This window comes from Chamaea fasciata, unplaced genomic scaffold (assembly GCF_029207755.1).
Source record: "Chamaea fasciata isolate MVZ Bird 193981 ecotype frontalis unplaced genomic scaffold, bChaFas1.0.hap1 SCAF_8, whole genome shotgun sequence".
NCBI classification, from domain to species: Eukaryota; Metazoa; Chordata; class Aves; order Passeriformes; family Sylviidae; genus Chamaea; species Chamaea fasciata.
This window is the reverse complement of record NW_027094093.1, coordinates 31,281,056-31,298,941: the sequence shown is the minus strand read 5'-3', so window position 1 is coordinate 31,298,941 and position 17,886 is coordinate 31,281,056. Positions and strand designations below refer to the sequence as shown.

General features: G+C 37.8%; 1 protein-coding gene across 2 annotated transcripts in view; it reads left to right on the top strand.

Moving 5' to 3' along the window:
* The window catches only part of DPP10 (dipeptidyl peptidase like 10), a 434,600-nt gene that overhangs the window by 362,886 nt on the left and 53,828 nt on the right, over nucleotides 1-17,886 (top strand). For both annotated transcript variants that reach the window (XM_066190335.1, XM_066190334.1), the window contains exons 6-7: nucleotides 11,713-11,765; nucleotides 11,859-11,940. In XM_066190335.1, coding sequence (XP_066046432.1) covers nucleotides 11,713-11,765; nucleotides 11,859-11,940 — 135 coding nt within the window. The remainder of the gene's footprint in view (nucleotides 1-11,712; nucleotides 11,766-11,858; nucleotides 11,941-17,886) is intronic.

Genomic DNA, 17,886 nt, shown 5'->3' with positions numbered 1-17,886 from the left:
CCCAAAGATGAAAACAGGCTGTGTGTTCTTCAAATATTTTTACCGTCCTGTCTCACAGTCCTTTTCTCAAGGCCCACTGCATGGCAGGGGTATCTCCCATCTGCATTTCGCATGAGGAAACCATCCCATCTTTCTCACAGAAGGGGCATTGGCCCAATTCCTGGCTCCTTGATCACAAAAAAAGTTGTCTGACTGCCTCTGACTGGGCCAACAGGACAGTTGGGAAAGCAGAAAAATCTGCTGGCGTTGGCATTTCTCAACAGTGCTGAAAAGAGTGTTGGATGAGTGAATTTCTGTAAATGAGAGTTAGCAGTTGCTTTGGCACAGATAGAGTGAAAGAAAGACCTTTTAAAATACAGACATAGGGTTGAAATACCTTGAAATAGGTGGCAAAGACTAGACCTTTATGTAACTGTCCCAGAGAAATGTTTTAAGCTGTCTTTGTTGCACATCACTCTTTAAACCAAGCTTCCATCTCAGGCTATGAGGAGCACTGACAGTGTGACAGACCTAACAGATCAAATGGTTGAGTCCACTTTTTAGAGAAATATTAAGATGTGCCCCTTTATTATCCAATTTTTGTGTTCTTTTTAAGTGAGGACAAGTCTTTTTGGGTGTTTGAGCATGAAAGGTGTAGCCTGGGGTCTTAGGCAATAAATTAATGTTCCAGTGAAGGCAGTCAACCATCTGCACAAATTTAGCCTTTATAATTCTATTTATTGTCTGCAAATATAGCACCAGATTAGATGTTTCCCGGAGAGACGAGTTTGGTGTGAGGTATTCATCACTTTGTTACAGCTTCTTTGAGATCACCACGAAGCACTCCCTTGTACTAAATGAATAGCTCTCTTATCATGACCTTTTAATCACTTCATCATGAAGAGGTCTTTTACTTGCTACAGGAGTCTACTTCATGATACCACCATCAAAGGGACTGTAATATCATAAAACGGCCACAACAGAGACCAGCACAGAAATATGGCACAATACGAGAAAATTAGTGAAGGTAGACCTAGTTGGCTGCAAGCAGCATCATGGCTTGCTAATGGGAAGTGCTGGAGAGGATGACTGGCTGTGAGCTCCATTGTTGGGAACTGCACCTGGAGGTGATATTTTGCTCAGTTTTGTAACAGGGTAGTGGAACAGAAGGGGAACAGTGTAAGCCTGTTAGCAGGGCCAGCAGCACCAAAGAAATCATGGCGATGTGGGAGATGAATAGGGCATGACCAAAAAGGAAGTTTAAAGATGAAATTTAGCTGTAGTGCTACTTGCTGAACTTATTCCTATGGAAAAGATTTTCTTTTCATGCTGTATTTAGAACATGAAGACACTGGAGTTCACACTGCAGTGCAGAACTGATGTAAGAAGGGGAGAAGTCTGAATTGCAGTGTTCAAATTATTTGAAGAGTTTAAAAAAGGTTTCTGGAGATTATCTTGGAGGGATGGAGTCCTGGCTATGTTGGTTGCCTGGAATAATACAGGTTCGATTGCAGTACAAGACCACTTTAAACACATGGATTTCAAAAGTAGTTGTGAAAGCTGTTCATGGCTCAACCTACAGGTGGATAAATACTCAAGGAGAAACAAACAGTCATTTTATCATGAAAACTCTATAAAAGGCTAAGTAAGGAATTTCTTGCTATTGAAAAGCCCTGCCAGTAGCATGCAAAGATTCCCTGGACTCTCCAACTCCCAGAGTTACCATTAAAAGGTGTCTTGATGTCACAGTGGGAGACCAGGAGAGAGGATGACTTATCACGAGAAACACCCATGCCTTCCTGCTGATCCATGTGTCATATCCACACTAAGCAATTAATGATGATGGTAATCAAGGCAGTGAAAGGCAGGTAGCCCAAGTACAGGCACTGAACTGTCAGATTGCTTAGAAAACAGTTTTTCATTCATGTCTTCGATCCTCTAGAAGAGAAAGGCTCTAGTTCTGCCTGAATTCATTCATCAGTTCCCTGAGCCTGTGTGTTCCAGCCCATGCCCACACACTGCAGGTCTGCTTACTGCTTTCCCTCCCTGCTGCCTGTTCTCCTTTGACCTGATCCTCTTAATTTCCACCACTCTAAGGGTTTCAGCGCTGTTTTGTTCTGGATTTGTTCTTTCTTTTTATTCCGTCTCTTTTATCCCACCCTGATATTTTTAGCCCTGTCTTTTTGTCTTCCTTCTTTCATCTTGCATGCTTGCTGGTTTAGCCATCTGCTTCCCTCAGCCCAGTTTTCTTTTCCATTTTCCCTTTCCATTTCTTCAGGCCCACAGGCCATTTATCTCATTGTTTCTCCTTTCTCCAGCTCCACAGGGTCTTTTCATCTCCTCATGCAATTTGTAAGCAAACAGCAGATGAGCATCCAGTGTCTGCTTCCTAACTGCTGCCTGAGTGACTCAGATTGTCTGGGGAAGAAAAAGAGATATTGAGACTATAGTCTTTGCTTCAAAATTGACTCATCACATGCTTTGATTTCCTTTTGTATTCTCATCATTTCAGGGCACCTTCAGTTCTGTTTAGTTTTTGTGCTCAGAACCTGGACATTTCATTTATATGGAATGTTCATTGAGAAAATATTGATAGTTTTTTAAACTTCTTTTTTCATCATATTTCACATGAATCAGTTTATGCATATTTTTGTAAATATCACAGGTACTAATGTGCCTCTTCAAAACAATGTGGTGTTTTTTCTGCATTTGGCAATTTTCTCTTTAGCGGTCAGGTTGAATAAATACAATTTGTGACTCACCGTGGAAAAACTGAAAATAAAAGCAAGTCTTGACGATATTCTTTCTTCCATAGTACCTCAAAGAGCAATTAAACCATCTCAGAACACTCTGAGAAGACTTGATGCAGCTTTGCCTTTAAGAATCAGTGTTTTAAAACATTATTTTCATTTGACAGTTTTCTGCATGTGTGGAGACACTCAATCCAAATTCCCTGTAGATGATGCCTTTTGTGTAGGATATAAGTAATCTATAGGACCCTGTAAAGAGATCAGGGTGTCTAAAGTGTCAGGCATATTAAAGTGCTTAAATGCATATTTTCCTAAGACGGATTTGGATTCTCAGCTGCATTGGCCAGAGGCAAGCACCCTCACCAGACTTGTATTTCCATGGAGAGAAAGTTCTGGTTGTGGTGTCAGAATTTATGTCTTTTGTTTCCCCTTGTGCTTGTCCAGATCAAAAAACACATGCACACTCTATAAAGATGCCTGCAAATCAGTTCAGGAAAAGAGAAGTTTCTATAAATCCCCAAAATGCTCATAAAGTCTAAATTTTGATCACACTGAACATGAGTGTGAGCATATGCTTGAAAAGGAAGTGCTCATACATGTGTATCTATACCAAAAAAAAAGAAAAAAGGCATGTACTGTGCTTGAGGCTTGAGATTCACCAGTTTCACTGTCATGTAACAATGATTTCTGTCCAGTCATTCCTGTTTTTTAATGCTGCAGGTGAACAAGCCAGAAAAAAACCCCAAACATATAAATTTTTGTCATAAGTCATCTCATACAAGACTCAAGAAACATATTTTACGTGATAGTGTAACTAATAGAATTTCAAATGACAGTGATGTGTGAGGCTTTCAGAAGTGGCAATGCTGAACATTCTTTCTTGAATAATTCACTCATCTGAAGTTATTATATATTCAAAACTGATTGAGTTGCCTATCCGAATGATGGTCTATCAGTTGTTGATGTAGCAGAAGAAAAAGAAGTTTCTGCATTTATTCTGAACTGTGGTTTATATTACATTACTCTTGGTTATATGAACTGAGTTTAATTGATTGTGATTTATTTTACATTCTGCAGTGGATGTCTTTTTCTTGAAATAATTAATCCTATTGAAAAATTCTATGTGAACAGTTGAGGCTCTAAGAGATTTTCTAGAGGTGCTTTTTTGTTTTGGCTTCCTTGACAGCCTTTTTTCTTAAAGATAAATTACGTGTCTCAAAATGTCTCGCCTTTATATTTATTTTGGTTTGGCAGCATATAGTTGTTATGGCTGGCAATATTTCATACCCCAAAGTATTAATGGTAACCATAAATTACTACCAATGATATGCAGTGGTTCTTATCAATCATGAGAAATAATCAATGCTGATTGAAACAAATAAATATATGCTTTTCAATGTTATAACCTTGTCATTTGACTTCAGTGCTCAAATGAATCAAGCTCCATCTTAAATTAACTCTGCAATTATATACAGAGTTTTCAGAAACCAGATATTTCACCAAAAGGGCCAGAATTGTGGAAGAATATATAAAGATTTAGACATAAAGAGTGCCAAAATTTACCTCTATTTTTCTTTGCTTACAGAATTGGGTAGAAATGATAGGATTCACAAATGGGTGGCAATCCATCATCTCAGTAAGACACTCTTCAGTTGCTTGTTCCTAAGAATTTGCTCTGAAGCTAGTTGAAGAATATGTTGTCTCATACTACTTGAAGTGAGAAGTCCCCATTGCTCTCTCTGTCCCAGATATAATCGCTCATTAACTCATGTGCTTTGGCTTACTGAATCTAACACCAGGAAAACACCAGTTAAATACTACAGCTCCAAGAGCAAAAGGTGCCACTTTGCTGGAGCACGGTGTGAGGCATTTCTTGTGTGTATCCCAAAGGGAGCTGAGCTTTGCTGTCAATGCAGAGTCTGAGGTCTCACTGTGTTTGTTGCCATGGCATGAAATCAGCAGAATTCCAATCTTTGATCAGTACTATTTTCATGAATACGCAGAGGCCATCACTTATTGGTGTAGGGGTTGGTTTTTCAAACTCTTCACTAATAGCATAGGTGTTATCCAGTGGTTTCATGTCCCTCTGTGGCTCAGAATTCAATGCTGCAAAGCTCTCTCTTCACTTTTTTCACGCCCAAGGAACCAATTACATGAAACCCAACCATGGCTGTATAGTATTTAGCTGTTTAGTCCCATTTAGCAGCAATTCCTGTGCTGGAGAGCACATGGAGTAAGACAGGAAAGGCAAAGGGGGAATTTGAGGTGAACGATAACAGAATTTTAGAGAAATTTGGATTTCACCATAATGTTATTGATACCATTAACATTATTAATTTATTTAGCACATAAATTGCAAAATAGATGGAAGTTTCATCCAGCAGTTGTGCTTTGCCTTTGGCAGTAGTCATGCTGCTCTAATTTAATCTTATTAACTCCCTCACAGGTTTTACTAATGGGGTGCTGAACATCTTGCAATACAAAGATAAGAAAGGAATATATCTTTTTTATTGTTTTGTGATCAGCACATTAGATACTGATTCCATTCTCTTTGCACTGCAGTCCCAGCAAGGTCACGTGTCTTAAAGCTCATAAAAAGGAAATGAGGAATAGGAGCTGGTTGTGTGGATGTTAATCTGGTTTTTTGGAGAGGAAGAAGTTGCTGCTTGGAATCCTGATGGCATAGAGCAGAGATTGCCCCCTCCTACTGTAACTCATTTGCTTTCAGCAGACTTTCCACAACAGAGGGAGTTTGGCCACAAATAACCTGGTGTTCTCCAAGCGTGTACCAGAATAACGAGTTTGTACATGACATCAAAGACCTGCTGAAAGCTTCTTCTCATTTTCATTGCTGGAATTCTGAATTACACCAGTATTCTCTGAGCAGAATTGATAGTAAAATATCACTAACTACAGGAAAAATAGTTTTAATAATTATTTGCCCAGTTTATATAGATAACATGCATAGACTTTGTATAATTTAGTGTAATTTGTATAGGATATGGTTTTTATATGGGGAGTGAACTTGAATATATGTTAACTTACTGAGAATATGTAATAGTTTTATTTTCTGGCCACAAGCACACTGCATTTATATCAGTAATCCCTTCAAAAGATCTCCATAACTTTCCTGTGTTTCATTATATCCCCTCATATCCTCCCCACTCTACATTTGGTCCTTGCTTATTATTTGTAGCTCATGGCATGTTCTGGATATTCCAATTTTCTTCCAAGGTGCTTAAATCCTAAAGGCAAAATAGGAAGAAATATCTGTTTACATTTCTTTCTCCAAATTGTATTTTTGAGCCATTAGTGGAGGTTTCTTACAGATTGGGATTTTTGAATGAGATTCTGTTTGTCATTTGTGTGTGGGTACTTCATTGCGTGAATGGCAGATGAATGATGGGTTATATTTTGCTTGTCCTTCTAATCACTTTACCCCGGCAAAGGCTTTTTGGTTCAGTTTTCAGCGTAAGTAGATTTTGCAGTAATTCTTCAAATGCTTAATTCAAGTGTAGAAAAGAGGATAAAGGCAGAATCCTACTCATGTTGCTGTTTTTCACACTCTGCATGACAGCCAGTAGCTCCTGTGGCTGGCACCCACCCACTGAGGCAGTTTGGGAATGTGCCAGACCATTTTACTGATGTATTAGGAAAGATCTTCAAAAGTGAGAAGGGCCACGGATGAATGGAGAAGTGAGTGTCCTTGGCAGGATGTATTCCTGTTTACTTCCCTGCTTCGCTCTGTCCTGCCCCCTGATTTCTGGGTTCACATGAATTTGGTGATATGCACTGTAATGCAGGTTATTAATTAGGAAGCATCACTTTTAATTTTAGGTAGTCCTTTTTTTTTTTTTTCAGCTACGCTTAGGAATATTTGTTTCTCCCTAAAGTAGTTGTTTTAGATGTGGTGGCCTGAAGAGATAAACAAGACAAGATTTGTGGGAAAAGGTAATATCTTTTATATGGGCAGCTGATGGAGCTGGAAAAAATAGAAAAGCTTTCAAGCACAGAAAAACTTTTCCATATCGGGTTCTGTCATAGCTTTGAACTGCCTAATAATTGACTTGTGCCTGTGAAGCAAGAAAAGCAGTTTTTTGATCTTTCTCTTTTTATGAGTAATAAATATTCTTTGGGAGGCATCCATATACTGCAGGAGTTAAAACTTCACCCGGCTAAGGTTGATTACTTTGTGTCCAAGTCTGATTGAATTCTTTAACTCATAGAACAAGACTATAGTCCTTTTTCGTTCAGACTAGTAGTCTCTTAAAATACTAGATTTTGTTTTTCATGGGATCAGAAGTGTAAATTAACCCATAAAAGGTCTGATACCTCACTGATGAATCAGAGATCTGCATGGTTTTGAACCTTACCTGACAAACTGCCTCTCTTTCCAAATCAGAGTATGTGTTTAGAGATAAGTGGGATGGGAATGATGGTAAACACTGCAATTTCAGTTATTTAGTGTGTCTCTGCTGCCTTTTTTTTTTTTTTTAAACTAATGGGAAGGGCATGGCTGTTAAATAGTATGTTCTCTTTGCTGTGTACAATACAAAATGATGTATATCTATGTTGTGTGCAAAATATGGGCACCATTTGAATGTTAAGCTTTGGAATTACTGAAAGTATTACTGCTGGTGCTGAAATTTTCAATGTATTTTGTATACCCTCACCTTTTATAGTTCTTTATCAGTCTGAGTGCTTTTATGCCCTGTGAGATGTCTTCCTGAAACTTACAGAGTGTAGCAGCACTGAGAGCTGCAGAGATGAGTTCAGATTGCAGGTGTATGTTTGGGTGAAAACAAAAAATACAGGACAGTCACTCCACTACCTTGCAAAAAGCCATGCCACCAAGAAGGCACCATTATTGCTCTAAATACATAACACATGAAAGAATGTAATTGGTTTATAATACAGGAAATGGATAAAGGATGCATCAAGGTGTTTGGCATGCCCAAGCATTTTAGGATTATAGCGCTGCGAGGTTCTAATGTCATCAGCTCTCATCCATTTGCCTGGAGCTGAGAGCTCTCATCACACCACAAAAATACTGCTACTGAGGTTTTCTTGGCAGGTTTTAGCAAAAACATTATTCTGCTGAGAAATGTTTTCCAAATTACCCAGGGACAGTGAACTGGATATTTTCTGGAATGTATTGCAGAATTAGTGGAGTGTGTTTGGCAGAGTGTATAAAGTTCTGTTTTCTTGCATCTTGTTGGGCTATGCACTGAGTTCCATGGAATTATTCCATTTTTAGAAACCATAAAAAGAAAAAATAATTCTTTGAAAGGTAGAGAGTAAAGGACACATGAAACTCCACAACTCAGCTGTTGAAAGAATCACACCTTCATCTAAATGTGCCATCTAAAAGTTCAGATCATGATTGATAAGTGTGTTTTTTATTGTTGGCTGTTAGCTGAGTAATAGATTGTTATTTCAATACATTTTGACTGGAGCAATTTGTCTTGAAATACTTTTGTCACCTTTTTCTTTTTGGTCCTTTGTAATGGAGTTCTGTAATTTCATTTTTTTCATACACAAATGCAGCTAACTTTTTCAGTGCTGAGCAGCACCAGATGAAAGCTTGTCATCACTTTATAAACTGATAAAAGAATGAATTCAGGAGAAATATTTAATATGCAATGGTTGTTACCGACTGCATTCTGTGGCAAAAGAAAAATTAAATAAATTGTACTGAGGGGGAGGTATACTGTCTGTCTGATCTAAAAAGGCATTTTCACAATTCTTAACATTGCAGGGAACATTTTCCAGCTTACCATAATAGAAGCAGACAAGTTATTTACTTGCCAGAAGGGCCTGAACCCTAGCAATCATACATGCCACTTCTGAAGTTAAGGCTCCTCACGGTGCCCAACCTTAACATGTATAATTATTTTAATAAATTATACCAGGCCATTTTCCTCTTTTTGTTTTCCTGCAGAAATTGCTGAAATGCATTTAATATTTTAAGAGGCTTTCCTCTCCTACATTGCTTTTCTTCTTAGAGATATTTTGTGTGTCCATAATCGTTAACTGATTCTCTCTGTACGTAGAGGATGAGTATTTTTCACCACAACCAAACCCTTTTCCTCAGTTTCACATATCTCATATTGGTCAATTGGAGCAATTCAATGGCAATGTTGAAATTATAATCTTCTTCCAGTCTTTTGATAGCACCTCAGTTAGAAGACATAGAGTACAAGATATGCCTGAAAGCATTTTGGCATGGGAATGGTTGCACTTTGTTTGGCTGTTGCACGTGGTAGCCAGCCTTGGCTGTAAATACACTGTGACAGGGATCAGTGCTACAAAAATTACCAGATTTTTTTTTCTGCTTAGCTGCAGAGCTTGCATTCCCCAAGCCTCTTCTGCAGAGGACATAACTGGTGGCTGTGTGGGAGGTTTGATCCTGGTGTTTTGAGGTTGCTGGTCCTCCTCCCTGTGGTGCCAGGTGTTGTGTGATGACGTTAGGGAAGAGCTGTCCCAGCCACTGACACAGCTCTGTGCAAGAGGAAGCCAAACAGGTCAAGCCCTTGTAGAAACCAACAAGAGCTTCCTGAGCACTTTCTGTAAGAGCCAGGCTAGAAAAAGAAAGATTTTCTACGTCTTTTTTTATTGATTTCACTTCAATAGTGATTGTGTTTCAGCGTGTGGCTCTTGCAAGCAAGATGAGTTAGGAAGCTTCGTAGCTGTAATTTATACATGGTGTTCCTGTTAAGAAATAAAACGAATATGGGTAAAGAGAGAAAAATGTCAGCATCCTGTCTGAAAGTGACTTCACTCTAGTGTTGGTCTCCACTAGAAGTGGAGCTCCTTCAACTTTTTTTCAACAGATATTAATGTTTCTGGATAAATGTTTAGACAGAAATGTTACACTGGGCAGGAGCAGAATTTCCACATGATATATGAAGTGTTATTCTTGTTGTTACAGTATATTTTCTGTTTAAGCTGTCAGAATGACTTATTAGTTTAGCATTTCTTGTTGAAATATATTCTGTCTAATAATTTACTTTTTAAATATTTCTTTTCAAAATATTTATCAACCCTCCACATACATTATCTTTGATACAATTTTCCCTTTTCCCACAAGGGCAAGAGACCCATTTCTCTACTTTGTAACTGGCCTTTAAAAGCTGCTGGGTAACCTCTGGCAGTGCACATCCTCTGCAGAAACCACCATGATTTAACCATTTGTCTCTCTTTCAGTCACACTTCTCAGAAGAGGCTGGTACATGACACAACTGTTTATCTTAAGCTGTAATATAAAATATTAAAAAGTTTGGGGCATATTTAATATATGTATGATTCTTACTGAAGCAACGGTTCTGACTTTGGACACAATAGGCTTGGAAAAGAGAAATTATTTTTATCACAGAGGGAAATTTTATAGAAGGGATATCAGCTGTTGCACAAAGTAGAGTCACTAATCTTAGAGACCTTTGTGGGATTCTTGCTGCATCAGCCAGCAAAGATTTAGGGCATGCTAAATTCTTGGCATGTGTTGGCAGGGTACTACTAATGAAAAGGGAGTCAGTGGAGGGATGTTTCAGGTGGCTCTGTTATTGAATGGCCTCCAGATAAAATAACAACCTCTGAAAGCCTCTCGTGTGCCCTAGTGACAAATTCCAGTGGCTCTGTCCATGTAGGATCCCCCTTTGCCTGTTCTCTTTGAAGGAGACACTGAACGGTTCCCAGAGCAGAAAATAAAACTTGCAGAGTTCTCAACACATGTATCCGTGCCAAAGTTTTGGCTTTACAGCTGTAGCTGCCCCCATCTAACTGGGATTAGCCTGTCTAGAAATAAACCCTTCACGTGCCAAGCAGAGATGCTGTAACTGTAGACGTGAAGCTGCAGTAAGTCTGGAATCTAATGGGTTTTTTTCTGACAGAAATATTACATTAAAAAGAAGATTTTTGCTTAATTCGGTAATAATTAGTGGCAAATATATTTGGTGTTCCAAGACCATGAAGTAATTTCAAATCATAATAAAACTAATACTATGGAATTATGATACTTTCCTGATACAAGACGTAGAGGCAAAAAATGAGCTAGGTAAAGACCAATCAGTCAAGCCTGGAAGAGAGCAAAATGTTAGTTATTCACTATCTGTGTATAGACTGACGTTTAACTAGAGAAAATGTGTAATAGTTTGCTTTGATTTGAACCCTTTGGTGTGGTGGTCCATCACGTTACACACTCGAAGTGCCCTTCTGTTCTGTTCAGACAATCCGACAGGTTCTGAATCCTGAAGTCACTGGTAACTTGCTTTTGAATGAGAAAAGTTTACTGAAAAATAGTTCTTTTTTTGACCCAAAATGACAGAAAACCTTCAACAGAGTTTTCCTGAAAAACAAAGGAAGTCAGCCAAACCCAGACCAAAACTTATTTATTGAAAGCCACAGCAAACAGAGACCCACGAAGTACAGTTTCTGTTCTGTGAGCCACACCTGGGAGGTCCTTCAGGCTGTTCATAGCAGGTGGCCAGAAAAATACCGTATGACCCTGTTTTGGTCTGCATTTGAAGGAGAATAACTGTGATGCCTGTACAATCATTTTGACACAGCTTGATAAAAAAAAAAAAAACAACGGGGTTTTTTTTTCCTAAGGTATATTCTCAGTGGGGTTTTGGGTTTGTTTTTTTTGGGGGGGGAGGGGAGGAGGTTGTTTTATTGTGGTTTTTTTGGTGTGTGGGTTTGGTTTTTTTTTTTAACAGGAATGCAGATTTTTCAAATTGGGACATTTTCTGCTCAGTTGTTACACTGTTAAGGTGTCTGGTTAAATTAATAGTTGAATATGTGTGTCCTTCCTACAGCTTTCAAAACCTGATTCAGATATATTGGTTATAATTGATTCAGTAAAACATTCATCAGTAACAAAGGTGTTGGTGTTTACAGGGGTTGAAAGGTGGTGACTGCCCTCATGGTAGTCTGTATTTAATCCTGTATTTTGTCTTGTAATTATTATTCTTCTTTTTTTTAACAGGTTTTTCATTCTTCTTATACAGCTTCATACGTGATTTATAACATACACACGAGGTAAGTCACATTGTTTTTTCCATACCGTGTCATTGTCTCTATCCATGAGGTGATGCCAGTGTGTTCAAGTAAAAATGTTTCCCTTTTTTCAAGGGAAGTTTGGGAGTTAAACCCTCCAGAAGTAGAGGATTCAGTTTTACAGTATGCAGCCTGGGGTGTTCACGGACAGCAACTGGTAAGCACAGTCATTAAAAATGTATGGACTCCAGACAGACTGAGGTAATAACAAAACTGAAAGCCTTAAGATAAGTTGTGTTATGTATTTCTGCACTGTGCTAGCATGCTCCAGTTGCAGCTTTTAGGAGAGCTCTGTTTATTTGTTTATTTTTTATTAAAAATATGTTTTTCCAGGCTGACCCCCAATCAGCAAATGGTTCAGTTGTTGCAAGAATCATCTAAATATGCATTCGAGTGATTTTCAGGGTAACCATCTTTATGGCTACTGATGAGTGGGAAGGAAAGTTAAAGGTGAAAAGCAGTTTTCTTTTAAGTGCAATATCATTGAAAACTATGGGCAAAAGCTTAGCATCCAAATGTGATGTGATGGACTCATGAAAAGTGATGTTTTCATTTCAGTATGAAAATTACTGCCAAGGTCAGCTGTGCTGCATTGAATTCATAATAATAAAACAAGATGCCATGTTTAATGTATAATATTTTTTTCCAGAAGTTTTACCATTTTTAATGAACATTAATCATCCTTGGTCATCATAACCAATGCCAGTATTAGAAGAAAAAAAATGTGGTTTTAGAACAGCAATTATTTTAAGCTGACCTGTGTTTGTAGTTGAAGGCAAGAGACTGATTAAATCTTCAGTTCTGCATAAGAAATTCAGATAATCCTTGTTACAGTGTTCTAATAAGCTCATTAATGCCCCAGGCATGATCTCAGGGCCTCCTTCCACATCCAGCTTGTTCATGTAGAGAGGCTGTAAGCTGAATGTCTAGAGAATAAACCCTGTTGCTTTATATCATTCATCAAGATGATTGGAAAGTAAAGTAGGTTTCTGCTTGGAATGTCTTGCATTAAAGAAGTGGAGGCAGGTGAGAAAAAGTAATTGGAACGTGCTTGGTATGTTTTAATAATTAGACACATTAATTTATTAATAATGAGAACATAGCAACAGGATTAGTGGTAATAAATACGTAACTTATTTACCAGGCAGCATTATGGAACGTGGCAAACCATGTAGGTTGTAGTAGAAAGGAGAAGCATTTGCAAAATTGAACCAATTTAAGAAATATTTTAATTAAATTACAGTTTGTAAGATTTATCTGTGCTGGACAGAGGATCTGGACATTTGTCTGTACTGATCTGAGGATCAGTAATCTAAAGCAGAACTAAAATTAAGCGCAGTGATCACTGAGAAAATAGCTTTCTCTTTTCCTGAGATACCTCTTAAGAACAGGGTCAGATTTACCAATCATAAACTTCAGAAAAATAAATCAGAATTAGGCTATCTTAACGTGTTTTGCTTAAAATGTTATTCTGAAAATATGTGTGGATACTTTCAGATACAGGCACAGGTGGACTCCTATTACATCTCAGAACTGAAAAAAACCAGGTGATCGTTTTAGGTACAACCTTAATCATCCAAATTTGCAAACATTGGCATAATTCATACTTGAGCGAGGATAACATTACTCATCTTTGTTAATGTCCCCAGTAAAGTTAATGTCATGCTTTAAAAATATCTGCTCTACTGTGCGTTTTATGCTGCCATATGGTCTGCAGAATCAGGAAATGAGAACTTTGAAAACAAAATCTTCTGTGCACTCTGAATGGCACCGAGTGTTGCCATAGAGATGTACACCTGCAGGAACAGTCCACTGAAGGTGACTTTAGGAATTGCCAATTAGAGGGATGTCCTCTAGCTGCTTCATGTTCGCGCTGCAAAAGGAGATTTCCAAAGTGACAGAAGTGCCTTGCTGCATTACCCTCCCACTTCAGCAACAAGCCAGAAAATGTAGAAGGAGCATAAATGAATAAAGACTTGTGAGTAATGGTTGTTGCTGCTGTCCAAAAGAACATCTGCCTCGAGCAGAAGCAGGACAGAGAGTTCATTCCAGCAGAACAGGTTAGGCAGAGGAAAGCTGTGTGGCTGAGGACACATTGCCACAATGGTTCTGTTATAAAATTTGTCATTGGAACAAACACTGCATTAGTGGGTTTTGAGTAAAACACTACAGGAAGCAACCAGCAGTGAAACGGCACAGAGGAAGGCATAAGGGAGAGATCCAATGATGAAAATCCATCAGTAGCTCTCAATTAAATATACCTGGGTGCAAACAAAGCTGCAGTCTCATAGACCCATGCTGCCAAACACACTGAGTGGTTTACCTTCCTAAACAAAACTTACACGTCTTTTCCATGGAATAAGGAAATAGTGATAATTCAGGAGTAAAACAAGCAATGAAATACTTACTCTAAATAAAATAATCATAGTGTATGAACTTGGGTAATCTCAAGAGCCATTCTTTACAACTGAAGAACAAGTGGAAAAACAACTGGAGAAGAAATTAATTTTATATACAAAAATTAGATGTAGAAGGACCCATGACACATCATCACAGAGATGGAGTTCTCTGAAGTAAGGGGGAACATCCCCCCTCATCTGTGGTGCTGAAATGAATAGCAATCCTATAGCCAGGACTGGTCAGCAAAATTAGCACCAAATGTGAAACATGAGGCACAGGTATGTCTGACTGAGCCAAAGATCCCAGCTTTGGAAAGTCCTGGATTAAATCCAGATTCTAGGGAGATACGACATGGACTTGGATCAACTATTTTTGATAGTTAGGCTGTAGTGTAAAATAAGAAGTTTCCAGTCCACAGTTCTAAGTAACAGTGCAGCCTGCATAGTTACCTTAAGATCTTCATATGAGGAGGAACTGGCAAGATGTTCAAACAGATATTGTAAGGATATGAAGGGGAAAAAAAAAAAAACAGGAAGGAAAATTTGTATGAAGCCATAAACTGCCTATTGCACAGACAGAACATGGCTGCAGTGAAATCAAGTGTATGCGATATTTTACATTCTTGTGGAAAGCATGCATCAGTCTAAGATCACTGTTAGGAATAATTTCTGGGGCTATCTAATGGGCCTGCATGCCCTGTGTGGCTAGTGAAGGACGGAGTTATTTGTGTCAGATGCCAGGTGACTGGGCCACAGTGCCACTGTTTTCAAGCTACCACAGTGGTTGCAAGTTATTTCAGTTCCTTGCTATTTACCTAGAGTAGAGGGGTTTGTAGTGATTAAGAGGAAAGCTCAGAGAAACATCTGCTGCTTGAGTCATGACATTTTGGTGGTGAAATTGAAAATGTTTGCCAATGGGAAGAAGAAACTTTTATCTAATGAATTAATGTATCTTAAGGTCACACAGCTCTTAAAATGAGAACTGTTTTCAAGGTCGCACTCTTTAAAACGCTGCCTTTTAACTGTGTTAGAACTGTGCCAGATCTAAAATACCATTTCTGTGTCACAGTATGTTAGGGAGCTGTTTACGTATTTGCCAAACATTACTCATGTTTAAAATTGTGCAAGTCATTAGTTGATTATCTCTTTGCCTCGCCTCCATAGAATCCATCACTGCAACATTAAGTAATTCCAGGAAAGACAAACTCAACTAGAGATCTAATTTGTTTCATCAACATTTTTCTGCCTCCAGTTTATTGATTAAAGACCTCACTGCTTGTGTCTGAGAAATCCTGTACCTGGTGGTATAAAATATTATAATAAATAATCAAAATATTTTTTCTGCCTTGGTGGTAGTACATGTTGTTTATGTTGTATAAAATACCTTATTTCACTTTATTCTATGAACGTACATGCATGCAAATCACTTTGCCTTTGTATTCATAATAGATGTTTTGTGTTATTTATTGCAGTAAGCTCGTTTTTCTTTTGATATATTAAGTGATTCTGAGGGGAGTTTGAGTTACATATTTGGGTGGATCAGTATAAATAATGATCTATTGACTTACAGATGAGTATCTATGCATAAAAATGAATACATATTTTAACCAAACAGTAATCAAGAAAATAGTAAAACCATCCAGAACACTAAAGAAAATTATTTTTTAGAAGCATTGTCAAAAATTGATGCTACCAAGAAAGTATAACACTATCGAATGGTAGGACTGAAGATGAGCTTTTACAGTGCTTTGTTTTAAATTAGGGCATCATTGAGTCCAATTTCCTATTAGGCTGTATGCACTTAGGTTATGCACTAAGAGCAATGTGACTCTAGCTGAATTGTGGATTCAGGATGTTCTCATCAATTTTTAGAAAGCACTTTAAATATTAGAAATCTGTAAGTTGCCCTTATCTTCCAAAAAACCAACAGCAGAAAAAGGTTACTTGCAAATAATAGGTCTTAGAAGCTGAAGTTTTACATGAAGAATGAAAAAGATCCAGTGAGAAAGGACCTCACGTTGTATTGAAACTACCAAAAACCAGCATGCAAACAGAAACCCAGAAACAAACCAGAACAAAATCTCTTTTAATTGCTGTTAATAAATGTACCATTTCAGGAACTCTCCGCCCTTTTGCTCTGTGATCAGTCATCTTATCTTTATCCTTTTGTCATGTTTGGGACTTCAATTTCTCTTCATTCTCCCATCAGTACCTATTGCCTCACAAAAATGCAAATATCTCTCTGACTGTATTAACATGACATTGCCTTTTTGTCAAAATTTTAGCCATTTTTCCCCAATGGCTTTCAAAGACTGTTTTAGATAAGACAAATAGCGCAGCAGCAAATTTCTTTGATGTTGTGTTATTTTCCATGTACTCAGATGAGCACTGGACTATTTTGAGTAAATGAGGAATTAGCAGGATTGTTCTCGTACAGTTACCTTGCTCAACACACGCTTCAACGGCCATTACTTGCTGAAAGCTCCATTTACTGTATGGTCTATCAAGGTAATGTACAACTGCTGTAAAACATGGTAATTTATCTTTCTGTAAAAGATTTGCCATGTGTTTTCTTTTTGCATAATTAGTGCTGTGGGTACTTGGCACCCCCTCCTGGCAAGAACACTTGCATATGCAAATGAAGTAAAAAGCTTAATTAATGCTAATGAAGTAAGTCCTAAATAAATATATTTCTTCTGCTATTTTTTTTTAATCTGCAAAGCCTTCTGCTCCTTTGACTTACTGTATTTTTGATGAGTAACTTAAAATTACATATGGAAATGTCAAAGCTTTATTTCATCTTTCCTTTTAATGACTATGCTAATGAGGCAAATGGCAGTGAAACTCAGAGGAAAATGACTGCTTGAATTTATTCTGAAAACTAGAAATAAACAAGAACACTTCAATGTGACATTAACCTCAGGTATGATACCTCATTTAAAATGCATGAGGGGTTCAATTACCAAACTTCTGTAGTTCAGAGCACATTTGGAGATCCTTTGTCCTGCTGAGGATGTTTCTCTGAAGGAAAGGAACTGTGGTTGAGACCACAGCTGAGACCACAGAAGGATTGGTGTTACCTAAAAGGCTTAGTTAAACTGTCTTCCTCCTAAGCTGCTGCTACACATTTTATTTTTCTCTTGGATTTGTCAAACTATCATTGTAAAATCGAAACTTTTTTTTGCTTTTTAGTTCAAATTATTTGATTCAAACTATTGTTCAAAGAAATAAAATTAGTATTAGTTGCTCTGAAGGTATTCCACTGAACTAGTTAACATTTTCCATTATGAATTTCTGGGAACTTACTCTACTTAAATATGGATTGGAGGAGCATTTACTGCATATTCTCTAGTTCCGAAAGTGATACTCCATCTGAAAGCTTTTTCCCATCTCAGAAAAGGAGAATGAAGAATGCAGCCAGAAAACACAGCAAGTTTGGCAGAACAGGAAAAAATACAGTTTTACTTATGAAGGCTGGATATATTCAATAAAAAATTTGTGAGCTCTAGAGACCAATACAATATTATAAATGGAACATTGTAAATGGAGCAAGGCTAAGTTGAGCAAAGAAGTTTCTTCATCAATTTGCTTAGTGAAATACAATGAATGTGTTCTAGTATCAAAGGCAGTTTAAAATTATGAGTATTTAGGATTAGATATTGCTGGCCCCTTGTGGGAATAGCCACTTGGCTGTATCTGAAAGA